General features: G+C 43.6%; 1 protein-coding gene across 2 annotated transcripts in view; it reads right to left on the reverse strand.

The window, feature by feature from the left end:
* Positions 1-27484, reverse strand: part of GAB3 (GRB2 associated binding protein 3) — a 244502-nt gene that overhangs the window by 20294 nt on the left and 196724 nt on the right. For both annotated transcript variants that reach the window (XM_033946079.1, XM_033946080.1), the window contains exons 4-8: positions 24867-25345; positions 22714-22769; positions 20540-20792; positions 10356-10437; positions 1948-2050 (exon numbers count right to left, since the gene is read on the reverse strand). In XM_033946079.1, the coding sequence (XP_033801970.1) occupies positions 1948-2050; positions 10356-10437; positions 20540-20792; positions 22714-22769; positions 24867-25345 (973 nt within the window). The remainder of the gene's footprint in view (positions 1-1947; positions 2051-10355; positions 10438-20539; positions 20793-22713; positions 22770-24866; positions 25346-27484) is intronic.

The raw sequence follows: 27484 nt of genomic DNA on the forward strand, positions 1-27484 counted from the left end.
TCTGTTGAATTCCCACTCCCGTAAGAATCAACAATAATTTATTGTTTGCTGCAGATATTTGGCATTTGGCCCTCATACACATTCCAAAAATCACTGTGTCATAGGATAAAGCCACATGACTCTCCATCAACATATTATCTTGATCCCATATTGATATCCAAAATGCCTGAATACATGGACAATAAAATAAAAGATGGTCTAGAGTTCCAACTTCAATTTTACAATGCTAGCATCTATTAGACTTAGAGCAATCCAATTTTTGTAATCTAGTAGGGGTCCAGAATGCTCTATGCAACAAAAAGAACCATGTTTGCCTAATAGATGCTGACATCGTACCTTTAATTCTCCAAGACCAAATACGTGGCCATTGAGATGCATTAATCTGATGCTTAATCTCAATGCTCCAAATATCTCTTAATCCATTTTTAGGCTTCTTATTCAAATAATTAGATATAATTTTATACCACTTTGCGGCCTGGTGACCCAGAAAATCTGCCTGGAAACATAAGAATTCTAAGCTGTAATGATCATTTAAAGATTTCCATTCAGGGAACCCCACCTGAATAGCCTGCTTCAATTGCAACCACTTATAACTTTGTTTTTTATTCAGACCATATTTATGTTGCAATTGTGAAAATTCAAGCATCTTATCATTATCAATTACTTCCGTTAATGATCTTATACCTGCTTTAATCCAATCTTTCCAGACAACCTTAAACCCGCCTATTTGTATCTTGGAGTTTACCCAAATAGTCTGTTGTTTCGATTTTAAAATAGAATCAGTAGTTAATTTGTCTACAAACCTTAATGTTTTCCAAGTATCCATTAATACTCTATTGTCCTTACGTATTCTAGGCACCTTTATACCAAGCAAAAGATCAAGCCTAAGTGGAAAGATAAGTGATCTCTCCACCCTTAACCACTCTGGTAATTGTTCCAAAAGCTCTGGGAGGACCCAATACATACCTTGGCGCATGATATAGGCCTGATGATACCTATAAAAATTGGGAAAATTTACCCCACCCTCCTTAATTGGTCTTTGCAAAGACACTAAAGCCACTCTTGCAATTTTACCCAGCCAAATAAATTTAACCAGAATACTATTTAATTTTTTATAGAAAGACCCCTGAAAAAACACTGGTATCATTCCCAATTGATAGCAAACCACAGGCAAAATCATCATTTTAACAGTTTGTACTCTTCCCCACCAGGACAAATGTAAAGGATTCCATTGCTCACACAATTCTGTAACTTTTTGTAATAAAAATTTTTCATTTATTCTTATTGTCTCTTCAAGTGTTTTATTCAGCCAAATACCTAAGTATTTTATTCCATCCTCTTTCCATATAAAAGGGAAAGTATCAAGTATACCTTTTGTACAATGCACATTTAAAGGTAAAATCTCTGATTTAGTCCAATTTATTTTGTATCCTGAGAAATATATATATCTATTTTTTTAAAACTTGGCTCTTTTGTACTCATTCACTGTTCACCTACCGAACCTCAATAGAACCTGTTCAAAAATACCTTATCCTGATTGGTCTCCCACTACAATCCCTTCCTCCTCACAATAACCTTTACCATTTCTTCTAGTGTGAGTCCCTCAACCCTAGCTCCAGGGAAACCTTATGTGAATGCAAATTGTGACCTCATGGAGGAATGGTGCCTCACCCTGCAGGAGAGGATGGGGGTCACAAACAGAAGCTACTCAAGGAGCCCAGACTGCCTGCCTCATCCTGCTCTATCCTGATATTAGATGAAGCTGGACTTTGTCCAGTTCAAAGATAAACTGATTTTCTTGCACTGTAGGGAAGGTGATTATCCTTCTCCGAGTGCCTATTAAATTGAGATTCCCAAAGAAGTGAGAAGTTTGGCTACATTCCGTTTTCTCGAAAATTCAGAATCTGACAGCACGCAGAGTTGGTTTTGTGTGAAACAGAAAGTTACCGTCTCAATGTTGCTTTCTTCCACCTCTCCAAAGTCCGAGCTGGCAAATATTCTTGCTGAGCTAATGCCGTCTCTTTCTGAAGAGATAAAGCTGGTCCGATTACTAGGAAGAAAACACACAGAGGAGGTCAAGAAGCATGTCACAGATGCTCTGTAAGACAGCCAAAATCTGACACTGCACATATGCTAAAAAACAGAAAGCAGAGCCAAACAAAAAACACCCTACAGCTGGACCCCTGGGCAAAACAAAGCACCCCTGATTAAGAGAATTAGCAACTCCTCACGTCAGCAGTAGGCTAGTTTTGAGGGACAGTGGGCTGAAAAACAGGAAGGCCACGGTTCAATTTTTGCTTCTCTCATTAACAATTGATGACCCTTGGGCAATTTAAGTTACTATACGCTGCCTCTGATACAAACTTTAGGACTACATTTACTAAAAGATGCTTCAGATTTACCACATGCTAACATGGGTGTGTTATTTACTGCAGGGACCATTTTCTGAGGTGGGACAAGGATTACCAGACATCCGGGAAAACCCAGACATTCCTCTTTTTAGAGGACTGTCTGGGTGCTCGGACGGACTTTCCAAAACCTAGAAGTTTGGCCGGGTTTTGGAAAGCTCTGTTCATGTATGGAGGGCCTTTGAGCATGTGCAGATGACGTTGCATACATCCATGCATGCTTGGAGGCCTTCAGACGTAGCCCGGAGGGCAGGGATTAAACAAAGAGGCTTGCTGAGGGCAGAATGGGGCAGGGTTAGAGGCAGAAGATGGCGGGGCTGGGGCAGAACAAGGCAGATCTAGGAGCGGAATGGGGCATGGCCATGCATCCGGGATTTTTGGACACAAAATCTGGTAACCCTAAGTGGGACCCATTTACTACTAATACATGTTATAACTACACAGTAATGCATTTTAGTAAAGCTTATTCATAGATTGCAAGAATAAATAATGGGATTTGATATGCCACCTTTCTGTGGTACAATTCAAGTGGGAACGGAAATACCTTCTTTAACTTGCCTTGAGCTTTGGAAAGCTGAGAAATGAAATCTAAAACTCCAAGATGTAACTTAGCCACTTTACCCCTAATTCTGTAATCTTACTCCTGGATAATATATATACTAGTTTTTTTAGCCCATTACATTAATGGGTGCTAGAATATATGTGTAGACTTAGGCATTTCTTTCTTTCTGTCTTTCTTTCTCTCTCTCTCTGCCCCCTTTCTTTCTTTATGTCTCTCTCCCTGCCCCCTGCCTGCCTGTCTTTCTTTCTGTCTTTCTTTCTTTGTCTCTCCCCCTATCCAGCAGCACCCCTTCCCTGCTCCCCTGTCTAGCAGTAGCCCTTCTTCCTTCCTTTTACCTCCCCCCTGTCCAGCAGCACCCCTTCCCTGCTCCCCCTGTCCAACAGTAGCCCTTCTCACTTCCTTTTACCTCCCCCCTGTCCAGCAGCACCCCTTCCCTGCTCCCCCTGTCCAGCAGTAGCCCTTCTCCTTTACTTTTACCTCCCCCCTGTCCAGTAGTACCCCTTCTCTGCTCCCTGTCCAGCATCCACTAGGCTGGGCAGTCTTGGGGCTTTTGCTAGGCTGGCCCGCCTCACATTATCAAAGTGGGCCAGCCTAGCGAATGCCCCGTGGCTGCTTGATGAAACCGCGGCTGCTGCCGCTGCTGGTCCAGGGGTGAGAAGAAGAGGCATCTGAGCAGTGGCAGAATAATCAGAAGGCAGAAAGTCAGTCGGTGTTGGAGATCGGGGCACGAAATCAGCTGAGGCAGGCACTGTGCATGCGTGGCACAGAAGCACAGATTACGAAACATGGGCGCACAGAGATTGAAGTGTGCATGCGCGCTAAGGGTTTTATTATAGTGGATGACATTCAATTTGGCCACTGAAATTTTGGCGTGGAGCGAGGATGCACACACACAAATAAATTAATGAGCCATTAAAGTGCAAAAAATTGGCTGTGCATGCCATGATAGCATCACGATTGGATTATTGTAATGCATTCTACACTGGTCTGACTGCAAAGGGTCTGCACCAGCTCCAATGGATTCAGAATGCCGCGGCAAGACTAATAGAAGGCTGTAAGTGAAATGACTACATCACACCATTTTCGCAAAAACTTCACTGGCTATTAGTACAATACAAGGCTAAATTTAAAACTCTGTATCTGATCTTCAATGCCCTCAAAGGAAATGGCTCAGAGTACTTGAAGAACACCTTCAAGGTCACTAAGGAGTAACTCTAAGCACACCCTCTCCAAAGGACATCACATATGATGTGATATGCACTGAGCTTTCTCCGCAGTAGCCCCCACACTCTGGATTGCACTTCCTGAAAGGCTTCACTTAACACAGTGTATCACAGACTGTGTGCCGCAGCACACCTGTGTGCTGCCCGAGATTCCAGGTGTGCCGCGAGACGCCGGGAAGGAGGAGAAGCACTGACTGCCTGCCTACAGGATGTGCCTCTCGCGGTGAGCACATCCTGTAGGCAGTCAGCTGGCGCCAGCGCCTCTCTGTGTTTGTTCGCTTCCAGCACCCCCCACTGGTGGCTCAGGGCCCCCTGTCTGTAGGGCCTTTGCGCATGCGCGTGACATCATAGCATCGACGTCCGCACACTTCCAGATGCCCTCGAGCCGTGGCCACCAGTTTAGTATGAAAGCCTGTCTCTTCAACCAGGCCTTTAATGGAAGAAGTAACTAACTTGCTAGTCACGCACATGTCATATAGCAGGACATGTTTATAATGATAATAATAATAATTTATTTCTTATATACCGCTATACCGTGAAGTTCGAAGCGGTTTACAATAAAGATACATTTGACAGTACATGGGATAGAAATGGTTTACAATAAAGATACATTTAGTCAGTACATGGAATGCAAGTGGTTTACATTAAAGATTCATTTTGTCAGTACATGGGATACAAGTGGGTTACAGTAAAGATATCTTTTGTCAGTACATGGGATACAAGTGGGTTACAGTAAAGATATATTTTCTCAGTACATGGGATGCAAGTGGGTTACAATACAAGTGGTTTACTATCAAGGTGCATTTTGTCAGTGTAAGGGATACAGGTGGGTTACCATAAAGATACATTTAGTCAGTACATGGGTTACAATAAAGATATGTTTTGTCAGTACATGGGGTGCAGGTGGGTTACAATAAAGATACATTATGTCAGTACATGAAATTCAAGGTGGAAAGTATAATTAGTTTTGGGCCTTGGAATTAGGGGGCGAGGTGGAAGGGTCATGGCGAGGAAGAGTTGGGTATGGGAATTTAGAATTTGTTAAACAGTCGAGTTTTCAGGGATTTTCTAAAGTCTGCGTATGAAGTGGCCTCAAGTATGGGCTTTCCAAGCCATGTGTTCAACCTAGTTGCCTGGAATGATAACATTCTATCTAGAAACTTTTTGTATTGGTAAGACTTCAAGGAGGGGTAATTAAATAGGTTTGTTCTGCGAGTGCTCTTGTTGGACTCGTTGGGGGAGAACTGGGAGATTAGGTAAACTGGAAGAATCCCAAAGACAGCTTTGTAGCAAAAACAAGCAAACTTGAAGAGGACTCTGGATTCTGCGGGTAACCAGTGGAGTTTCTGATAATAAGGGGAAATGTGTTCCCATTTTTTAAACCGTGGATTAGTCAGATTGCGGTGTTCTGAATTAATCTCAGCTTGTTGAGGTTCTTTTTATAAGCTCTTAGGTATATGATGTTACAATAATCTAGGGTGCTTAAGATGGATGATTGTACTAGTAAACGGAAGGACTTTTCATCAAAAATTTTTTTAATAGTGCGAAGTTTCCAGAGGACCGAAATACATTTTTCAAACAGTAGGGTTGTGTGGTTTTCCAGGGTTAGGTGTTTGTCAAGTGTTACCCCCAGAATCTTTATGGTTTGGTCAATTTTGTATTCTCGGCTCTGTAGATGAATTGAATTTTCTTTTATCTTTTCGTTGGGTGATGCCAGGAAGAATTTGGTTTTTTTCTGTGTTGAGTTTCAGTTTAAAGGCCATCATCCAGCGCTCTATTTGATTTAGGATGTTGGTTAAGGAGTTGGAGAATTGTGACGTTAGGGCGGTTAGCGGAGTTTATCCACTCCTACCCTAGCTGAGATCATTTTTAAGCACCATTCTGACCTCAGATGCAACTTCTTTAAATTAATCCCTTATTTTCTTATTCCTGCTACTCTATCTTATCTATCTTCAAGATCTATCTTTGCTTACACCCTAGGATGCCTATTAAAATGTTTTATTGCATATTGTGTTGACATTGTAATGCAGCATATATATGAAAAGAGTGGTGTGATTACAGTTAATGAGGTTGGATATTTACGTATTTGAAAGTTTATTATATATATCTATAAAGGTACCATTATTTTTGATATTTGTTAAAATATTGAGGTACAGATTAGAATATTTCTTTAGGGCCAGATTCTATAAACGGTGCCGGTAATGGCGGCCACCTAGTAACAGCCGCCAATCAGGTGTTAATCACGTCCCGGCACTGTAGAATCACAGCTGTTTTGTAAAATAGGCACCTTAAACGTAGGCCAGCATTTTAAAGGCCTACATTTAAGGCGCCGGTCTCACACCTACGGAGGCGCATAGGGATGCCTACGGATGCAAACCACACCCCTGCCAAACTTAGGCATCCCTATGCACCTTTGTAGGCATGAGACTGGTGCCTTTAAAAAAAAACAACTGAAGGCGCTGTTCTAACATGCCCCCTGATTGGTCAGTTAGGCAGTGGTAGGGCAGCATGTGGGATTGACCCATCTAAGGACATGCTAAGGCCATGTTTTACCGCAGTGTGGCAAAAGTGCCTCTATACGTGGAGAAAATGGAAGTGACTTGCCCAAAATCACAAGGAGCAGCAGCCAAATTGGAACTGGACTTTCTTAGCTATCAGCCATTAGGCTACTCCTCCACTCTGCCTATACACATGCCTCCTGATAAAATACATGCCATCAAAACATGGTGCATACACTGTTAATGTGTACCCCTGCAGCCTAAAATTAGGTGTCCCCAGTGGTACAGTAAGGAGGATGCGGGATGGGGGGGAGGGAGAAGTCCGCCCTGGGTGTGGTCTTCCTAAAGGCACTGCACCCTTCCTCCTCTCTGCCCCCCCAGCTCCTCAACTTACCTTACCCTGTATCTTTTTTACATCCCCGGCGCGAGGCTGGTGCCCGCGTCGGCATTGGCACTCTCTCTGACATTACTTCCGGGACTTGTGCCTATGAAGTGACATCAAAGGACATTAACATGCTGCTCGTGCCAGAGAAGTTAAAAAGGTACGGGGAAAGGGAAGGGGTCGTCTGCACGGCGCCCCTACCCCAGACGCCGCTCACACTTACTAGGCCACTGGGCAGCCCTTCATATAGTTACATGGTTTATGGTAGCAGGCAGCTGTTATTTATCCCTGAAGAAACGACTGAGGGAGGGGTTTGCTTCTCAGTCCCATTTTTGTACATTTTTATTCAGGCCTTGGCATGCTTCTGCTATCAAATGCAACTCAAACATATTTTTTTTCCTGTATTTCCCAATGGCCTGCAAGCTAATTCTTCCAAGGAGCGCCTGAAATTCAGAACCAGCTATACAGCATCAACAGTTTGACACAGCTACAGTGTCTTTGCCAGCGAATCAGCCCAGCTCAGTCTTACAAACATGTAAACAGCTCCACCTGCTCTTCGGCTAAGAGTGTAGCAGCCCGGCAGTGCTATTATGAAGAGCTCCGTCTAAGTAGTCTGAAAACACTCCATTAAGAATTCAGAGGAGAAATGCCTGGTAGTGTCTGTGACAGTATTTGAAACCACCTCCCCCCCAAAAAAAACAAAACCCATATGTTCGGTTTTCTAAGAGGACGTCATGTTTTCCGTAAAGTAAACTCTCAGTTACCCAGCACTCATGGGGATTGGTAGATGCAAACAGGCAAATTACTACAGGGTATTTTAATGCGTACCGAGGTGTTTTTTTTGGCATACTAAGCCCACGTTTCGGCTCAGTGCACCTTACTAAAAGGCCCCCCTAAATTTGCACATGAGGCAATGGAGTGACTTGCCCAAAGTTCTAAAATCTAAGTAACCTTCACAATTTCAGACTCTGCATATTAATGTGCCTCCGCCAGCCACTAGACTATCAGGCCAGGCAGAGTAGGTCTGAGGGTGAGGTGAGGGGAGTGGGAATCAAAACTGAAACTGTTAGCCGGGACCTGCTTAACATGTACTGTGAGAGCCAGATATTCAATGATGCAACATTGGGGTTACCATACTTTATCATCATAACATCCCGGACGTATGGCTACACCCCATTCTGCCTCTATCCCTGCCTCGTTCCGCTCCCACAAAGCCATGTCTCTTTTGTCCCGACCTCCGGGTTGCGTCTGGAGGGCCTCCAGAATGCGTGGATGCGTGCGATGTCATCCGCACATGCTTGTTGAAGGCCCTCCAGACATGGCTGGAGCGCGGGGCTTTCCAAAACCCGGACAAACTACCGGATTTTGGAAAGTCCGTCCAGGCACCCGGATAGCCCTCTTAAAAGAGGATATATTCGGGTTTTCCCGGACGTCTGCTAACACAAATGGTCGGCAATTAAATAAAAAACAACCACCGACTGCTGCTGGCTGAATACTGACCAGGAAATGGAGAACCATTTCATTTAAAGTTGCTTAAGACCCATCTGTTTGGTCAAGCTTTTTTTAAACTAATATCCTACTTCTTTTTTTGGTGTCAGGTCAAAAGCGTGCCGGGACAAAGGCGCGAGCGGACAATTGAGCGCAGCACGGAGGCGCGCGCCGAAGAAAATTACTGTTTTTAGGGCTCCAACGGGGGGGGGGGGCTTAATACACATCGCGCCACTTTGTGGGGGCATTGTGGGGGGTTTGGGGGGTTGTAACCCCCCAAATTTTACTGAAAACTTCATTTTTTCCCTGTTTTTAGGGAAAAAGTTAAGTTTACAGTAAAATGTGGGGGGTTACAACCCCCCAAACCCCCCACAACGCCGGCGCGATTTGTATTAAGTAAACTGGGGGTGCTCCCCAACAAAACCCCCGTCGGAGACCCTAAAAACAGAAATTTTCTTCGGCGCGCGCCTCCGTCTTGCGCTCAGTTGTCGGCGCGCACCTTTGTCTTCCGCGTTGTTGTCTATGAACCCTTTTTTTTTCCCCCAATTCTTTATTCATTTTTTCATCTTACAAGTACACAATATTACATCATTTAAAACTTTTAAACATCACTTGAATTTCTTTCTATTGTCCTCGTAAGTACATAAATTTATTCCCTCCCCACCCACCCTTCCCTCAAATATTTCAATCAAAAATATCATAAATATTGTATTCTTAATTATTGATGAAACCTATAATAAGAACATTATAACATCCCCCCTCCCCCCTATATATAAAATTACTGTCAGTGGAAAATGATGTCTTATCATTACAATAATTTGCCAATGGTCCCCAGATCTTTTTAAAATTATTATAATTCCCATTCTGCAAAGCAATTACTCTTTCCATTTTGTAAATGTGGCACAACGAATTCCACCAGAATGTATAACTAAGATTATAGTAATTTTTCCAATTACTGGTGATATGTTGCATGGCGACTCCTGTCATTATCAATAGAAGTTTGTTATTACTTGATGAAATTTGACTTTTTGTTCTCATTGACTTACCGAACAGAATAGTATCATATGATAATGCTACATGGTTTTCTAATAAACAATTTATTTGAGACAATAAAATATTAAATGATCTAAGGTCCCTGCTTCCAGATTGCAATGCCAGCATCTATTAGACTTAGAGCTATCCAACTTTTGCAATCGAACTGGGGTCCAAAATGCTCTATGTAACAAAAAGAACCAAGTTTGTCTCATAGATGCGGACACTGTACATCTCATTCTCCAAGACCAAATTCGTGGCCATTGAGATGCAGAAATCTGATGTTTAATCTCAATGCTCCTGTCTCTAAGACCATTCTTTGTTTTTTTATTCATACCACTGTGCGGCTTACTGTCCCAAGAAGGATCCGCCTGAAAGCATAAGAACTCCAGACTATACTTTACTTTCTGAATATCATCATTTTTGCAGGTTATCAGATTTGTGCTACTTTATTGAAGTAATTTAGTAGATGAGCGGTTGAGATGTATTTTTTAGGTAGAGATGGTATAATCTTATGATTTTTGCTGATGTATGTGATTTTTAAGATGTCCAGATTCTGAAATGTGTATTTAATACTATGAGTCGCCTTGGATAAAGGCGGATTAAAAACGTTTTAAATAAATTTCACACAAGCCACCTTAAGTGAGATTTGAACCAGCTGCCTAGAAGGAAAATGCTCTGTCATACTGTAATATTATCCTGAGCCACACAGTGGGGGGGGGGAGGGGGGAGTGAAGAAGTGCAAACGCAGAGGCTACTCACTAAGGCACGGTCCAGGTCCTGGTCAAGGCAGGATGCTCTCTAATTGTCGAAAGACTTCTCAGGTCCAGGGGAGGTGGACGCACTGCAAACACAGAGGCATGAAATTAAGTCAGCTGTGAAAGAGTTCTCCAAATAAAAAGCACAACACAGACGTTGGCTGTGGACAAGGAAATAAAATGTTTAGTTCCTTTTTCGCTGCTTTGGCCTTTTCTCTTGATTGTCATTTTTGGTTTTGGTTTGTTTCACACGTTCATTTTCATCAATTACTTTTTAGGCAAGTTAAAACTTTTTTAGTGTGCTTTAATCAAGACCATAACAGTTGCCGTACTGCAGGGGTGTCCAATGTCGGTCCTCGAGGGCCGCAATCCAGTCGGGTTTTCAGGATTTCCCCAATGAATATGCATGAGATCTGTGTGCATGCACTGCTTTCAATGCATATTCATTGGGGAAATCCTGAAAACCCGACTGGATTGCGGCCCTCGAGGACCGACATTGGACACCCCTGCCGTACTGGGACAGACCGAAGCCTAGTATCCCGTTTTCAACCGTGGCCAACCCAGGTCCCAAGGACCTGGCAAGATCCCAAGCAGTAAAACAGATTTTATGCTGCTTATCCTAGGAATAAGCAGTGGATTTCCCCCAGTCCATCTCAGTAATGGCTTATGGACTTTCATTTTAGGAAATTATCCTAACCATTTATAAACCCAGCTAACTGCTTTCACCACATTCTCCGGCAATGAAATCCAGAGTCTAATTATATGTTGAGTGAAGAAATATTTTCTTTGGTTTGTTTTAAATCTACTACTAAGTATTTTCATCACATGCCTCCTAGTCCTAGAACTTTGAAAAGAGTGAACAAGCGATTCACAACTACTCGTTCCACTCCACTCAGTATTTTTTAGGCCTCTATCATAAGTCCCTTGAGCCGTCTCTTCTCCAGAAGAGCCCTATCTGCTTTAGCCTTTTCTCATAGGGAAGCCGTCCCATCCTTTTGATCATTTTTGTCACCCTTCTCCGTACCTTTTTTAATTCCTCTAGATCTTTTTTGAGATACGGCGAGAACTGTACACAGTATTTAAGGTGCAGCCATACCATAGAGCGATACAAAAGCATGATGTCATTTTCATCTTGCTTTCCATTTCTTTCCTGATAATTCCTAACATTCCATTTGCTTTCTTAACGGATAGCTTAATGTGCGCTAAATTGATTTAGTGCACAAAAATTTTTTTGCAGGCATGCTATCTTACAGAATGCATGCTAACGACTGCAGATTCCTAGCACAGACATGGAAGTGCAACAAATGATTTGAGAATTTCTTCGGAAGGTAGAGGAGATATAGTATCTGCTGGAGCCATGAGGTGAGCATTCTGCACATTTACGAGGGGAGGAATGCTACAAATGGCGCCAAAGGTTAGGTGATGTAAAGATCCACCCTAAACTAGTATTCTGGAGAGGGTCCTCTGCGCAGCGAAGCATCCTTTACAGAATACAGTCAAACCTCGGTTTGCAAGTGTTTTGCAAGACGAGCAAAACACTCCCGCAAACCTTAACTCGCGAAATGAGTGTTGACTCACTAAAAGAGCTCTCAGCTATGGTGGCCCAGGGGAGGGTACCTGCCTTTGGGTGCTGCAGCCCTTATAGCGTGGTGGCTTCCTTCCATCGGGGTCCCCGTGTGGCTGCCCTCCCGCTTCGGCTGATGCCTCTGCCTCCCGGCTTCCGATTCAAGCCGGCCCCCATCCTGCAGAAGCATGCGCAGGACCTCTCAACTCCTGAGTCAAGCTGGCCGCCACTCCAACAACACGCGCACCACGTACAAGCACGCAGCACATCTGGGAGGCGCTGGTGAATGGCAGAGGCATCGGCCGAAGCAGGAGGGCAGCCGCAAGGGGACCCCGAGGGAAGGAAGCCACCACGCTGAAAGGGTTGCAGCACCCACAGGCAGGTACCCACCCCTAGGCCACCATAGCAAAGTTTGGTTGTAGAACAAATCTTCTGAGTTTGCATTATGGCTTATGGGGAACTTTGCTTTGATATACGAGTGCGTTGGCTTACGAGCATGCTTCTGGAACTAATTATGCCACTAGCTTAGAGTGGATCGCATGCCTAACTTTGGATGTGGCAACTTAAACCTTCTGAAACCTGGTGTAAATGCTGTTGTGCAGCTAATGGCAGCTGGGCGTGTAAATGACCCTAATCTATAATAGATTGTGAGCCCACCGGGACAGACAGAGAAAAATGCTTGAGTACCTGAATAAATTAATGTAAACCATTCTGAGCTCCCCTGGGAGAACAGTAGAGAAAAATAAATAAAGATGATGTGGAGCCATGAAACAAGTTATTCCACACTTTTCTTGCCCCCTTTTTGTTTCAATGAGGCAAATGCATCTAGTAAATAAGCACAAGTATAGGGGAACCAAACCATTGTAACATCACTGATGAGGCTGGCTCTTAGGTATTGGTGGAATGAGGCATTATGACATCACAATATAAGGGAGTGCTGAAAAGTTCTGAGCCCAACCAAGAAGAGAATGGGGAGAGTGTGGTGTAATTGTTAAAGCTACAGCCTCAGCACTTAATCCCCCCCCCCATTTCCCCAGGTACATTAGAAAGGTTGTGAGCCCACCAGAACAGACAGGGATAAATATTTGAGTATCTGAATCAATTAATGTAAACCGTTCTGAGCTCCCTGGGAAGAACAGTATAGAAAACTGAATGAATGAATAAATAAATATAGTATTTAATTTTGGGGATTGCCCCTGACCTGGCCATGCCTATTTCTGAGTTCCATACTGTAAAACCTAGAGGCGCATAGATTGCAAGGCAGATCCATGCGCAAACCCAAATGAATGCCAATAAACACCAATTACTGTATCATCATTTGCTTGGCAGAGATGGAACGTTGTGGAAGCACCCGCTGACATAGAGATTGAAGAGTTTGAAGACAGTTGGACGGCAGGAACGCTCTCATGAGGACTGTGTCCAGCACCGCTCCAATGAATTGAAGTCTTTGAGTGGGGATGAGATGAGATTTGGGTAGATTGATCTTGAACCCTAGAAGTTGTAGAAACAGGATGGTTTGGTTGGTGGCCAGGAATACTGTCTGAGATGAATTGGCCTTGATTAACCAATCGTCCAGGTAAGGAAAGACCTGAAGGTGGTGAGAACGTAGATAGGCAGCCACCACAATCAGACATTTGGTGAACACTCTTGGAGAGGAGGCAAGACCGAAGGGCAGCACCTTGTATTGGTAATGACAATGATTGATCATGAAGCGGAGGTACTGTCTGGAGGCCAGATTGACCAGGATGTGAGTATATGCCTCTTTGAGATCGAGGGAGCATAGCCAGTCGCTTTGATTGAGAAGAGGGTAAAGAGTGGCCAGAGAAAGCATCCTGAATTTCTCTTTGACCAAGCATTTGTTGAGATCGCGAAGATCTAGGATGGGTCTGAGATCTCCTGTTTTTTTGGGGACCAGAAAATAACGGGAGTAGAATCCCTGCCCCTTTTGATCTAGAGGAACTTCCTCTATGGCATTCAGAAGGAGGAGGGATTGAACCTCTTGAAGAAGGAGGGAAGACTGAGGAGTGTTCGAAGCAGACTCTCTTGGCAGACTTTGGGTAGGAAGAGTCTGGAAGTTGAGAGAGTAGCCGTGGCGGATGATGTTGAGGACCCACTGATCTGAGGTGATGATTTCCCAACGGCTGATGTAAAAAGCAAGACGCCCTCCTATGGGTCGTGGAAGATGGGCAGATGGTAGAACACTGGCTATGTCCTGGAGAACCAAGTCAAAAGGGTTGGGAAGACTTTTGTGGAGGAAGAGGCTTCACCTGTTATTGTTGTTGTTGCGCTGGCCTATGGGGTCTGCCTTTGTTGTTGTCGCTGACGCCTAGGCTGTTGAGGAGCTGGTGGCAAAGGACGAGCCACGTAGCGGCGTTGGTAGGCTGATTGCTGCCGAAAAGGTCTGGTAGGTGGGGTCTTCTTTTTTGTTTTGAGGAGAGTATCCCACCTAGTCTCATGGGCTGAGAGCTTTTGGGTAGTGGAGTCCATGGATTCTCCAAAGAGCTCATCACCTAGGCAAGGCGCATTAGCCAGTCGATCTTGATGGTTGACATCAAGTTCTGAGACCCTGAGCCATGCCAGACGACGCATGGCCACCGACATGGCCGTGGCTCGAGAGGTCAGCTCAAAGGTGTCGTAGATCAACCGGACCATGAATTTGCGAAGTTGTAAAAGTGATGAAGAAGTTTGGCGAAAGGCAGATCTCTTGCGGTCAGGGAGGTACTTTTCAAAAGCAGTCAGATTTTGAATGAAATGCTTCGGATAAAAGGAGAAATGAAAAGCATAATTCCCTGACCTGTTGGCCAACATCGCATTCTGGTACAACCTCTTGCCAAATTTATCCATGGCCTTACCTTCTCTGCCAGGAGGGACTGAGGCGTACACATTAGCTCCCGTGGATTTCTTTAAAGTGGATTCCACCAAGAGAGACTCATGTGGAAGCTGTGGTTTGTCAAAGCCAAGAATGGGGATGACTTTGTATAAGGAGTCCAATTTGCGGGGAGCTCCTGGGATGGTTAAAGGCATCTCCAGATTCTTGTAAAAAGTCTCTCTCAAGATATCATGGAGAGGCAATTTGAGAAATTCCCTTGGAGGCTGGTCAAAATCCAGTGCATCAAGAAACGCTTTGGATTTTTTGGACTCAGCCTCCAAGGGAATAGAGAGAGAGTCACACATCTCTTTCAGAAATGAGGTGAAAGAGGTGGCATCTGGTTTAGAGGATGGATCCAAAGCAGAAGGATCCTCGTCACCAGATGAACATTCCCCCTCAGAGAGAAGAGGCTCTTCCGAGTCACCCCACAGATCAGGATCCCTAACTTGGAAGCTGCGGTCTCGGGACTCCGGTGTGGAGGGTTCCAGATGTCGAGTTTTGTGTGTCGACTTACCCGACCTCTGGGAAACGGTACCGGGAGATGCTAGGGTCTGTGTCGGTGCCGAAGTTTGCACAGCCTGATGTAAAGACCTCGGTTCTGGTGCTAAAATCGGCATGGATACCGATGAAGCAGAATGGACCGGTACCGACAAAGTGGATGCAGATAAAAGGGGCTGCTCCACTGTCGGTACCGGTGGCTCAGACCGGACCGGGACTGGAAGGCTCGGTGTCAAGAGTGCAGGAAGGAAGTGTTGCAACTGTTCCTTGAGCTGCACCTGGAGGACGGCCGCAATTCACTTGTCCAGCGAAGGCACCGGTACCGCTTTTTTCTTTTGCGGTACCTTTGGTGCCGCTCTACACTCCGAAGAGGAGGAACCCGAGGTCGAGGGGCTCACCTCAATCGGTGCGGAGCGCTTCCGCGGGTGCCTCGAGGTCGGCAGGACTGGGCTCGCTGCTACTGAGACCGGAGGACGCTCCAGCGGGGAAGGCTTCTTAGCCGGCTTACCTGGAGGTTGCGACGCCGGCGTGGTGTTGCGCGGTGTCGACGAGGTGGGTGCCGACTGAGACGGGGCCGATTTCGGGGCCGGTGCCGCAGAATCAGACATATCGGCACCAAACAATAACCGTTGCTAGATCTGACGGTTTTTCAAGGTTCTCTTTTTTAAAGTGGCACAGCGGGTGCAGGTGGACGCCCGATGGTCAGGACCCAGGCACTGTAAGCACTAGTTATGCGGGTCGGTGAGAGAAATGGGCCGTGCGCACCGCTGGCACTTCTTAAACCCGGGTTGGGGGGGCATGAAAGTAAAAACGGCTTCTACCAAATCGAAGGCCGAGACCTCGATGGTGGCAGTAGGCCCCGCTGGGGCAAACCTGAAGAAAGAAAAGAAAAAAGAAACTTCTTTTTTTTTTTTTTTTTTTTTAATATAAGAAAATTAATAAAAGAAAAAGGAAATACAATTTCCGAAGAGGTTTTCGCGAGCGGGAAGACGATCAGGAAAAAAGTTTTCAACAGCCATTGAAAAGTGCGTCTTCTTAGCTCCACGGAAACTAAGAAACTGGGGACCGCGCGCCTCTGTCGGGCGGGAAGGCACTCGCGCGTGCGCGGTGCGGCCTACTAGAACTTTCCAAGTTCTTAGAGTGCAATCACTCTAAAATTGTCCGTACCGGGGCTCCGTCGGTGCCGTCACCCATCAGTCAAGAATATGCTGCCTGCTTGTCCTGGGATAAACTTTTTTTCTGTTCTTATTTATTTACTGATTTCTTTGCTTGTAATTTTATAAACTTTCCTCTTTCTACAAGGCTACATTGTGGTTCTGTGGGGGGAAAAAGAGCTTGAAGATCAATCCTTAATGCCACCTTTCCCTGTTTTAAGGTCACAAACACTGGCAAACACATTGTTAGTTCCAAAACATTTGCTTCCTCTCAGCCTGCGAAGACAATGAACCTGTCCGACACGGGACTATTTCTCAGACAGTGGATGAAGCAGAAAATTGCTGATCATCTGTTCCTTACACCTGCAAGGCAGTAAAACAATTTTCCTAACATATTTGTTTTGGTAATGATGATGCCAGCTCAGCCTGATCCTGCAGCTTTGCTGAGCAAGTCTGGTTCACAGGCTATTCACAACAAGTCTATAGGAAGGATATGTATGAACGCAATTTTCAATGTCTGATTGCGACTTTGGAGTCATCCTTGATTCCAACCTCTCATTTTCTATACACATACTACAAACTGCTAAGGCCTGTCGCTTCTATCTCTACAACATCACCAAAATTCACCCCTTCCTCTCTGAGCACACTACTCGGACCCTTGTCCTCACTCTCGTAACCTCATGCTATATTGCAATCTACTTCTAACTGATCTTCCCCCCTGCAATCTGTGCAAAACTCTGCTACATGATTCATCTTCTTCCAATCTCTCTACACTCATGTCACCCCTTTCCTTAAATCACTTCACTGGCTCCCTATCTGCCTTCGCTCAAGCTCCTATCGCTGAGCTACAAGTGTGTTCATTCTGCTGCTCCTCAATATCTCTCCTCTCTCAGAGAACTCCGTTCCTCAGTTAATCTACTCTTAGCTGTACCCTTCTCCTCGTCTGCCAATTCCAGATTTCGTTCCTTTCATCTAGCTGCCCCCATGCCTGGAATAAATTACCCGAGACTGTCCCTTCCCTTGTTTAAAAGCAGAATGAAAACCCACCTTTTTGATATATAGCCTTCAATCCACAACCCTACTCTCCTCTGCCCAGCAAATTAACCATCTGTCTTGTCTGTTTAGACTGTAAGCTCTTTCAAGCAGGGACTGTCTTCTTTGTGACTCTGTACAGCGCTGCGTATGCCTGGTAGCGCTATAGAAATAATTAATAGTAACAGCAGTAGTGTTCAAAAAAAGCCAAGGGAGCAGCCACCAAAGGCTATATAAGAAGTCTGAAGTTCTTTTCACCTTCTGCAATGCTACTCTTTACCGTGAATAACCTACAACAATGTTCCCTCCAATGGCGGGTGGAGCTTCAATATTGTGCTTGGCTAGGGGCAGGCAGGTTCCTTGAAGTCCTACAGATCTTGTCGGTCCCTCTCTAATGAAAATTTGACATTGAAACAGCGTCTCTTATTGGTAGGACTGCCATTCAGCCTAGAGGGAACAGTGACCTACACCTCCACAGAATACAACGCCACACAAATACACGTTATATAATATAAACCTAGATTTGTACTGAATAGTATAATCATCGCTATCACTACTATTAGTAGACTCTCTTGATTTATCTTCTCGCTTATTTATTTATTGATCTATCTATCTCTATCAGAAGTCTTTCTCCAACTTGTAACCCGTTCTGGGCTCTTTTAGGAGGACGGGCTAAAAGAAGTGATTAAATAAATAAATTTTACTATTCGGCCGAATACTGAATATTGATAATGGGCAAATAATAAGAAAAGCAAGGTAAAATCAGAGATCAAGTGTTTATTTCAGTAGGATTTAGAACAGTAGAGCCCCAGGTTAATCGTATTCAAATTTATTATTCAGCCAAATTCTTGGGGGGAGGGAGGGAGGCTGTTTTCTTGTTTCTTGATTTTAGTTCATATCTTTAAAGTCTTCCTGAAGAATTCACGTGGATGGCTTTACATTGTCTGTTATATTAATGGCTCTTGTGATTCTTTTGTGTTTTGTTTATGGAAAAATAAAAAACTTTATATAAATTTTTTTAAAAATTACTATATAAATCTAAAAAAAAAAATTACTATTCAGCTGAATACAAATACTGTGTTTGAGGCCAAATCGAATCAAATACAAACATTTGGTATAGCTCTATTATTTATTTATTTAAAATTTTTCTATACCGCTTAAGAACTAAACAGTTCACATGAGTTAAAACAAACATAATTATTATGACAAACTAAAATCTTAAAATCAACAGGGGAGTACTCGACAGCAGTGCTTTTCAACCCAGTTTTTGAGGCATACCACATCCAATCAGAGCATTTATCTTGCCAGCCTGCAGTGAAATGCTCTACTGCTGATCAATAAAAGGAGCTCTTAATGAGCCATTATCAGTAATTAGCCGTTAACTACTGATGTTAATTGGCTCTAATTTGGATTTGCGCACGGATCTGGCTACATGTGATTCTGTAACGATCCATGCTCAAATCCTTTCGTGCACAATAGAGAACAACATGGGGACAAATTTTTCCCCATCTCTGCAGGAACTCAATTTCTCCGCCCCATCCACGTGAGTTTTGTTGCTGTTCTTGTCCATTCCTGTAAGCTCTGCCTTAACTGCTCAAGCCTCGAACACTTATGGTTTTAAATTGTTTGAGGCTTGTGCAGATGAGGACGGAGCTTAGGCATTGGTGGAATGAGACATTATGACATCACAATCTGAGCTCTAGAATGTTGCCACTTATGATTTTGAAGTGTTTGAGGCTTGTGCAGATGAGGACAGAGCTTAGGCATTGGTGGAATGAGGCATTATGACATCACAATCTGAGCTCTAGAATGTTGCCACTTATGATTTTGAAGTGTTTGAGGCTTGTGCAGATGAGGACGGAGCTTGCAGGGATGGGGCAGGGACATTCTCTAGCACACAACCCAAAGGGGGGGTATGGCTATGGGAAAGATATGGGTGGGTCAGGGGCACTACAAAGTATTACACACAATGTTACAGAATTTAAGGGCTACACAAGTTGCACGCTAGGATTTACACCAGGTTTCAGCTGGGATAAGTCCTCATGCCTAAAGTTAGGCACTGGAATATGTGCTGACTACGAGCACCGGATTGTCCTCAGCCTAGAGGGCACTTTATAGAATCACAACAAAATTTTCTTCCGGCACCTACTTTTTGGTGCCATTTACCAAATCAACTCCTTAGGCACTAATGGCCAGATTCTCAACGAGGCGCTTTAAGTTAGGCAGCAGTAGTCGCCCTACTGCCACCTAATTTAATTGGCTTAATTGGGTTTAAGTGGCGCAATAATTGGTCATGCCATTAAAAATCAAAAACTCTTAAAAAACCCCAAACATGTCCACGCTACACGGCCTACCTTACTGGCGCCTTGGGCCATGATGCCTACCGGTGCCTGCTGATGCCAAAGGCTGGCAGTGGGTGTGGTCAGGAGTGGTGCCAGTCTTCGGTGTCACTGGCCGCGATTCACAAAGGATCTTAGGCACTGGGAATGTAGGCCTGTGAAACCCTTGTCCATATTTCTGGCGCCTAGGATCCTTGCTAGGCGCTGGTATGACCTGGGTCACAAGGAGCAGTGCGGGGTTTGAACCCACCACCTCAGGATGCTGAGGCTGTAGCTTTAACCACTGCACCACTACTCTCCTCTATGATCTGTAGTGAGTTGCATGAAATAGTGAACTCTATAGGTAATAGTGAAAAAAAAATCTAATTATCTTCTTAGTAGAACTATAGTGTGACTTCTCAATTTACTTACCCCTCCTTTACAAAGTTGCACCAGCGTTTTTAGAGCCGGCGGCGGTGGTAACAGCTCAAACATTCATAGGAATTCTATAAGCTTCGGAGCTGTTACCACAGCAGCCAGCGCTAAAAACACTAACGCGGCTTTGTAAAGGAGGGGGTTAGAGAAGATTCTCTTATTCCTCACAGAAGCACCAACATGGACCTATGATTATACCTTTATCATCACTTTGAGTGAACAATGAGGATTTTTTGATATGATGGTCCATTTTCTAAAATTATATTACTATTATGTAGGTGTCCTGTTATAAAAACAAGTCCATTTAAAATAACATACTTTTTCTCCGTGGTTTTAGATTTCGATTCACCGGAGGAGGTTCCAGGTCTGCAGGAAGTTCAGGCAAAGGGCTCGAAACTTTGGTGGAAGATCCTGCAGGGCTGGGAAATACTGGCAAGACTGGACTCATCGGAATGTAGCCATCGGCACTGGCATCAGAAGCGGAGACAGGCGGGGAGGCATTGGGGTTCATGGGGACGTAGCTATCATCAGAGCCGTCTGTTGTGAAAGAGGAAAGTGGTGCAAATCTAGGCTTAAAAGGAGAAAACATACACTTCAGATATTCTGGAACATTTCTCATTCAATGTACTACTGGCATCACCATAAAACCGAACAAGCAACGGTAACAATAAGAAATTAACCCCTTTCTCCCTCATATCAGAGGAAGCTAATCATAAACATTAAGTTAGTCGATTAAAAAAGGTATTATTTTTTTTCTTTATTGGTTTTACTCTTGAAGAGTAAGCTAACATGGCCACCACACCATTTAACTTTTAAAAAAACCCTGCTACCAGTTAGGTTTGATGGAGCATCCCCTGGTTTAGGGGAATATCTGAAAGAATAAATAAATGGTCCTCTATTTACCGTTCCACACCACTCCTAAATCTCTTATCGCCTCTTAACTGTCTCTTCCCTAAACTGAAAAGCCCTACACTATCAAAGCTTTTATCCTAGGGAAGTTGTTCCATCCCCTTTATCTATCTTCTTCCTCTTCTCCAGCCTTTTCTAGCTCGGTTGTATGTTGTTTTTGAAGTGACATCTAGGTCTAGATTTAGTCTCAAGACGACATAAGAAACTGCTTAGGTCAGGAGTTCTTAATCTTTTCTGGTTCCTGTACCCCTTTAACTCAGAGGTGTAGGCAGACATGATATTTTAGGTGGGCCTGAGCCTAAAGTGGGTGGGCACACAATTCCTCCTCCTCTACACTTTCTGCCCTCACTTCTTCTCCTGCAACAGCGACTTCCAACAAATAAATACCTAAGCAGGTGGAGAACCCCAAACCCCGCCTGCTGGAAGAAGACCTCCAGCAGCCAGAACAGGTCTTCCTCCTCCTTTTTGCAGCTGGCAGCAATGTGCAAATACTCAGCATGAGTGTGTATTTGGGGGGCGGGGGGAAGAGGGGACGGCGATGCAGTACAGCAGCCACACATAAACTGTGAGGTCATAGAGCTTTAAGGTTATAGAAACATAGAAACATGATGGCAGATAAAAGCCAAATGGTCCATCCAGTCTGCCCAACTGCAGCATCCACTATCTCCTTCTCTCCCTATTGGCTAAGGCTCTTAACACTTGTATTGTGAGGTCATAGAGATTTATGGTTATAGAAACATGATGGCAGATACAGGTCAAATAGCCTATCTAGTCTGCCCATCCTCAGTAACCATTATTATTGGGTGGACCTGAACCCAAAATGGGTAGGCTCAGACCCACCTGTGGCTAACTGATCAATGAAACCCTTGCACCCCCTTCCTAAACCACATGTTCAGCAGTGACTACTGACAGTTACATGTCCGGGTAGAGCTTTGGATTCTTGCCCAGAAATAGTTAAGAAAAAAAATTTAAATTGAATCAGGTTGGGCAGACTGGATGGATCATTCGGGTCTTTATCTGCTGTCATCTACTATGTTACTATGTCTGCTGTTAGCCCCTAACAGTGCTAGCCTACTAACACGTCACTAAAACTATACAGCTATACTACACCAGATGTCACACTTAAAACTAAAATGCTACCTAAGTTGTACATAATGTTTCTGAATAATATACCTGTGTGAATACTAAGTGAAGGTTTCAGCCCAAGGAATTTACCTGCTTTTATGTTGCCTTTATGTTGGGCTCGAGAGGACTTTGATGGCAATGTCAGTAGTTGAAACATAAGGACTGATTTGAGTGGACTTTTACGATCTGTGTCCCATACATAGCAAGACAGATCGGGATAGGCTAATGTGAGCTCTGGTGGCAAATCCAGTAGTTGGAAACTAAGGAAAGTGCCAGGTGCGTTTCTATGGTCTATGTCCCAGAAACGGCAAAGAAAGACCTGGATCGAGTATTTGATGCCACATTCATTGTTGGTTTAACCGTGAATTAATAAAGAGTAGTGAATCCAGGGAAGACTGGGTGGACTTTTCAGGTCTATGTAAAAAGCAAATAAACAAATACACACATATAACCCTTACCAGATTTAAACTGAGCCTCTTGTCCCTACTTCGTAAGGACGTTCCCTCAAAATCAGCTGCAAGAAAATATAAACACAATAAAATGAACTGTATATTTCGGCTCTTGATATGTTTGAGATATTTGTCTGAGGTTTTAAAAGTCTCGGAAGCTTCCTATCCACCAATTTCAAAAGATTTATTATCTCCCTATGGGAAAGAAGAAATCAGTAGAAGTCCAACAAGGTCTCCTAGTGGACAGTTTGGACTTGACAAATATCCTGGAGAGATCAGATGTGGAATTGGTCGCTGCAGCTACATTGTTTGCCCAATTGGCATTGGGCTCTGATAGAAACTGGTTGCTAAAAATGTTCTGTAAACTATTTATGAATCACAAAAATTAGAATATATCCGGAATGTATTGAGAGTAACTCAGAAGAGGAGGAAACAATTTCTACTTTGGTGACCTCAGGTTTTAAAATTGGGAGCTACATTTGTCCTTAGATATCCTTGGTTAATTTTCAAGGAGTTAAATATTTTTTTTTTTTAATCTCCACAGTTAACTAGATTTATTTCTGGTAAAGAGGTTTTATCCTCCGGTACCCCCGAAGACATACAAGCATAACCTTTGCAGTTAAATGATTAGGCCCTACTCAGGTTCGGCTATCTTTTTTCCTTTAACAAGCGATGTAACTATTTCATCTCTGTTCTATTTTCCAGCTACCTCTCCATTATTGTGGACTGACTAACAGCACAAAGAAAAGTTGTAATTTCTTTATTTTTATTATTTTCCTTTTTCTCTCATGTTAATATTAAATGATTGATTTGATCATGAAAAATTGAAATTTCAATAAAGAAATAATATTAAAAAAATGAACTGTAGGTCACAATCCAGTTTATCATCCTGAAGATATCTGACAAAACTTTACTCGTGAAACTTAATAGAGAACTTTTAGAGAATGACACAGGGACAGAATTTGTCCCCGTTCCTGTGGTTAATTGCTGGAAACCATCCCCATGTCATTCTTTTTTTTCTTTTTAATTTATTTATACATTTTGAAAACATTACAATATCCAATAATTCCAAAGGAAAAAAGGATAAACACATAAACAATACATAAACCATACATACATAATTCCTTTTAAGCCCACATTAATGGGGAGCACGTATTGCTGTTTCTAATCAAATAAGTTCAAAAAAGTAAAGGACAATAATTCTCGGTTCGCACTAGAGAACCTTGAATCATTCCTTAAAATGGGATACTTTTAAATTAATTCTCCTCATATTCTCAGCTAGGTGAAACAAATCTCATTTCTGTTCTCTTGCAACTAAAAACTGTTGTAATTGTATAGGATCCCAAAAGGCGTACTCAATATCCTGTAGCTTAACCAGACATTTACAGGGAAATTTCAGGTAAAAGGATGCCTCCAGGGCCAAAACTCTATCCCCCATGTCATTCTTTAAGGAGAGAGGAAAGAATCAGAGTATGAATGAGCACAACCAATGACCCTCAAGCCTTGCATTGAAGAATGTTGTTGTAGGAGGACTGAGGTTGAGATAGACACTACATAATGAAATGGGATGGCTTCCTGGGGTATCCACGGGGACAGGGATAAATGCTGTCCCCATGTCATTCTCTATGGAAGTTGCGTCCTCAGACTGCCCTCCACTACAGCATGCTAGGTCACTTTTCCACTGTCCAGTCATGCTTTCCTTTGCAAGGGTTATGATAAGGAGGAAGACAGCCTGCATTTGAATCTATGTAAAAATGAACTGCAAACAAGGCTGCACCTGACTTGCCTTCATTAGCACTGCTGGAGCCCCCCCAGTATCAGATCCGTGACCTGCATTACCTCTTCAGATTCCCAGATGGGGCAGAAGAAATTCAAGACCAGCCCAATAAAATTAAACATCACAGAGCAACTTCAAAGATGTAAGTTCTCAGGCAGTCTAACCCTGGTGTTTAGGATAAAATCCCAAGCCACGTCTATGTTTAAAGAGGACGCGTTATATATTTTTCCCCACAAACAAAATGGAAGAAATCTTTCAGCAGATCTCAGCATGAATTTTTTCAGATCATGTCATACATTTTTCCCCCTCATAATACTTGATGTGAAAAGAAGGATTCAATCTTTGTGATATTCTGCAATGCTCAAAACGAAATGAAAGATTTTACCTTTCCAGTTTCGTATATTGTCTAGGCTGGACAGAGAGATTCTCCTTGGCACGGTTCCCGGCTGTACTCCGAATATACTCTGCCCATTTTGCAGGTAACTGCTAACCTGCATTTCTGGCCTCCCCTCCAAAAAATGGACTGGTTTGGGTGGCCTTGGAGGTGGAGTGGTGGGTAAGAGTGCATGCTCTGTCCCTCCAGAAAGAGAGGGGCTTTGGCTTTTATCAGTTGTTAATGGTGGTGTCAGAGGAGGCCCCAACAAAGGAGAGGATGATGAGAAGTCAGGAGGAGACCCATTCAACTGCAGTTCTTGAGCAAGACAAAATGGGTTTTCTAAGTGACCCACTAGATCCTGATGTCCAAGTCCACTGGAGGTAGATGTCAGAAAGTTAAGAGATGGCTGAAACTGCACGCAATCTACAAAAACATCATCCGATGAGGTCTGCTCCAAAGATTTGTCAGAATTTGACCAGCTGTCACACCTGGATAGAACAGAGGTACAATAAGCAAACTGTTTCCAGATGTGATATTCCACTGTTATCCAAGCTCAAGATGCATCCAATTACAATGCCATTTTCATTGGTAGTGGACAAGTTATACATAAAAATATTTTTAACAGGGTCACCTAGACATAGATGCCCAACTTAAAAAGCAGAAGTCCTGAGGACAATCTGACTGTCTTACATTCTCCATAAGCTTTCCAATGCTTCACAGAATGCCTTCAAAACACTAACTTACCTGTTTCCTGGTTCTGCTGCCTCCACTGCTGAAATCTTTTCTTTTTGGTCCTAAAAGCTTTGGGGGGGGTCAATATTTCAAAAAAGCTGAGGAGATGATTCCATGAACAGTCAGCTCTGTGTGGTTGTCAATCAACCGCTAGGCGGACTTTAAAGAATCATGCCTAGCAATGCTTAGGTGTTGTTAGGTGCCCTTGTGGTAAGCACTGGTATATTAGACTAGGGTTTTCCTAACATAATTTACCAGCGCTCAACTATAATGCCTAGTGATGCTCAAGTCAACCGTGTCTATTCTCCACTCCTAATCATGTCAGCTTTTCAGGTAGCATCATTAGGTGTTGAAGGCATTCCACTACGATTTAGGCAACACGCTGATATCCATGTACAACCTAAATTGCCAATTAAATAAATTGTTTTTAATGGCTTTTTAATAATGTGGTCAATTACCATGCCATTTACCATATATACTCGAATATAAATCGAATATACTCGAATATAAACCAAGGTAACCTTTTTCCCCTAAAACAGGAGGGAAAAAGGTTGACTTGAATATAAACCGAGGTTAGAAATTTAGGTATGCGAGTGTCATTTGTCATCCCCACCAGAACACCTGGCCTCAGTCATACATGCAGAAAACAGGGGGGAAAAAAACCCTTTTCAAATACAAACCCAGAAACTTGAAACCAGACTCTGCACACAGTACACCACAAGAGAATAGAAAGAAATGCATTTCTTCCTGAACAGTCCAAAATATAAAAATATCAAAGTTGACATTACATTTCAATCACTAAACTGAAAATAAAAACCATTATCTAGCAATTTTATTTTTCGGGTCATCTTGTTCCATTTTTGCTCTTAGCTTTGTTTCCAAGGCCTCTTTATCAATTGCTGTTTCTTTCCTCTCCTTCACTTTTTGCACTACATCCTTCTTTGGCACAGATTTTCATATTCAGTTTTTTTCCATTTTTCTGTCTCCATCTCAAATCTATCTTTCTAACTCTTCCCCTTACCTCAGTCCAGGTGCACCATCTCTTCCCTCCTTCTCCACTTCCCTCCATCCATGTGCCCTATATCTCTTCCCCTTCCCTCCATCTGTGCACCATCTCTTCCGCTTTCTGCCATCTATGTGCCACCATCTCCTTTCTCTTGCTGTCTGCGGCCTCCCCTGCATCATTACTTTGCTGCAATCCACCCAAGCGGAAACATGAATTTGCTTCAGAGGGGGTGGACTGTGGCAAAAGAAAAGTACAGAGGAGGCCACTGTCTTAGGTACTCCTATCCTCCACTACCTGCTCCTCCCTGCCCCCGACCAACATCGCACATACAACCCGATGCTCCGGAAGCCGATGCTCTGTGCTGGGCTGGTGAAGGACATTGAGTATCTGCGCAAGCTCAAAGCTTACTGGACTCCCTTCGAGAATCCCAGAGAGGGCAGGAGCCAACAGGCCTTGAGCATACGCAGATGCTCAAGGCCCTTCAGCCCAGCACAGAGCGTCGGCTTCTGGAGCAACAGGACTGTAAGTTCAATGTCAGTCTGGGGCAGGGAGTGGGGAGTGGAGGATAGGAGTGCCGGTCAACAAGGAGGGGGGAGGGGGAGCTAGGAGTGCTGGTCATCGGCGATAGGAGTGTCGGGAGGGGAGGAGGAGATAGCAATGGTCAATCAGTGGGGATAGCAGTGCTGGTCATCGGGAGGAGGGGAGAGATAGCTGTGCCAGTCAGGGAAGGGGTGGAAAATAGCATTGCTGGTCATCAGATGGGGAGGGGAGGAAAAAAAGCACCATCATCCAAAGGAGGCTCAAATATAAACCATGAACTCCATTCTGGGGCCTTTTTTTGGCCCCAAAATCTCCGTTTATATTAGAGTATATACGGTAACCCAATAAA

Source organism: Geotrypetes seraphini, chromosome 5 (assembly GCF_902459505.1).
Source record: "Geotrypetes seraphini chromosome 5, aGeoSer1.1, whole genome shotgun sequence".
NCBI lineage: Eukaryota > Metazoa > Chordata > Amphibia > Gymnophiona > Dermophiidae > Geotrypetes > Geotrypetes seraphini.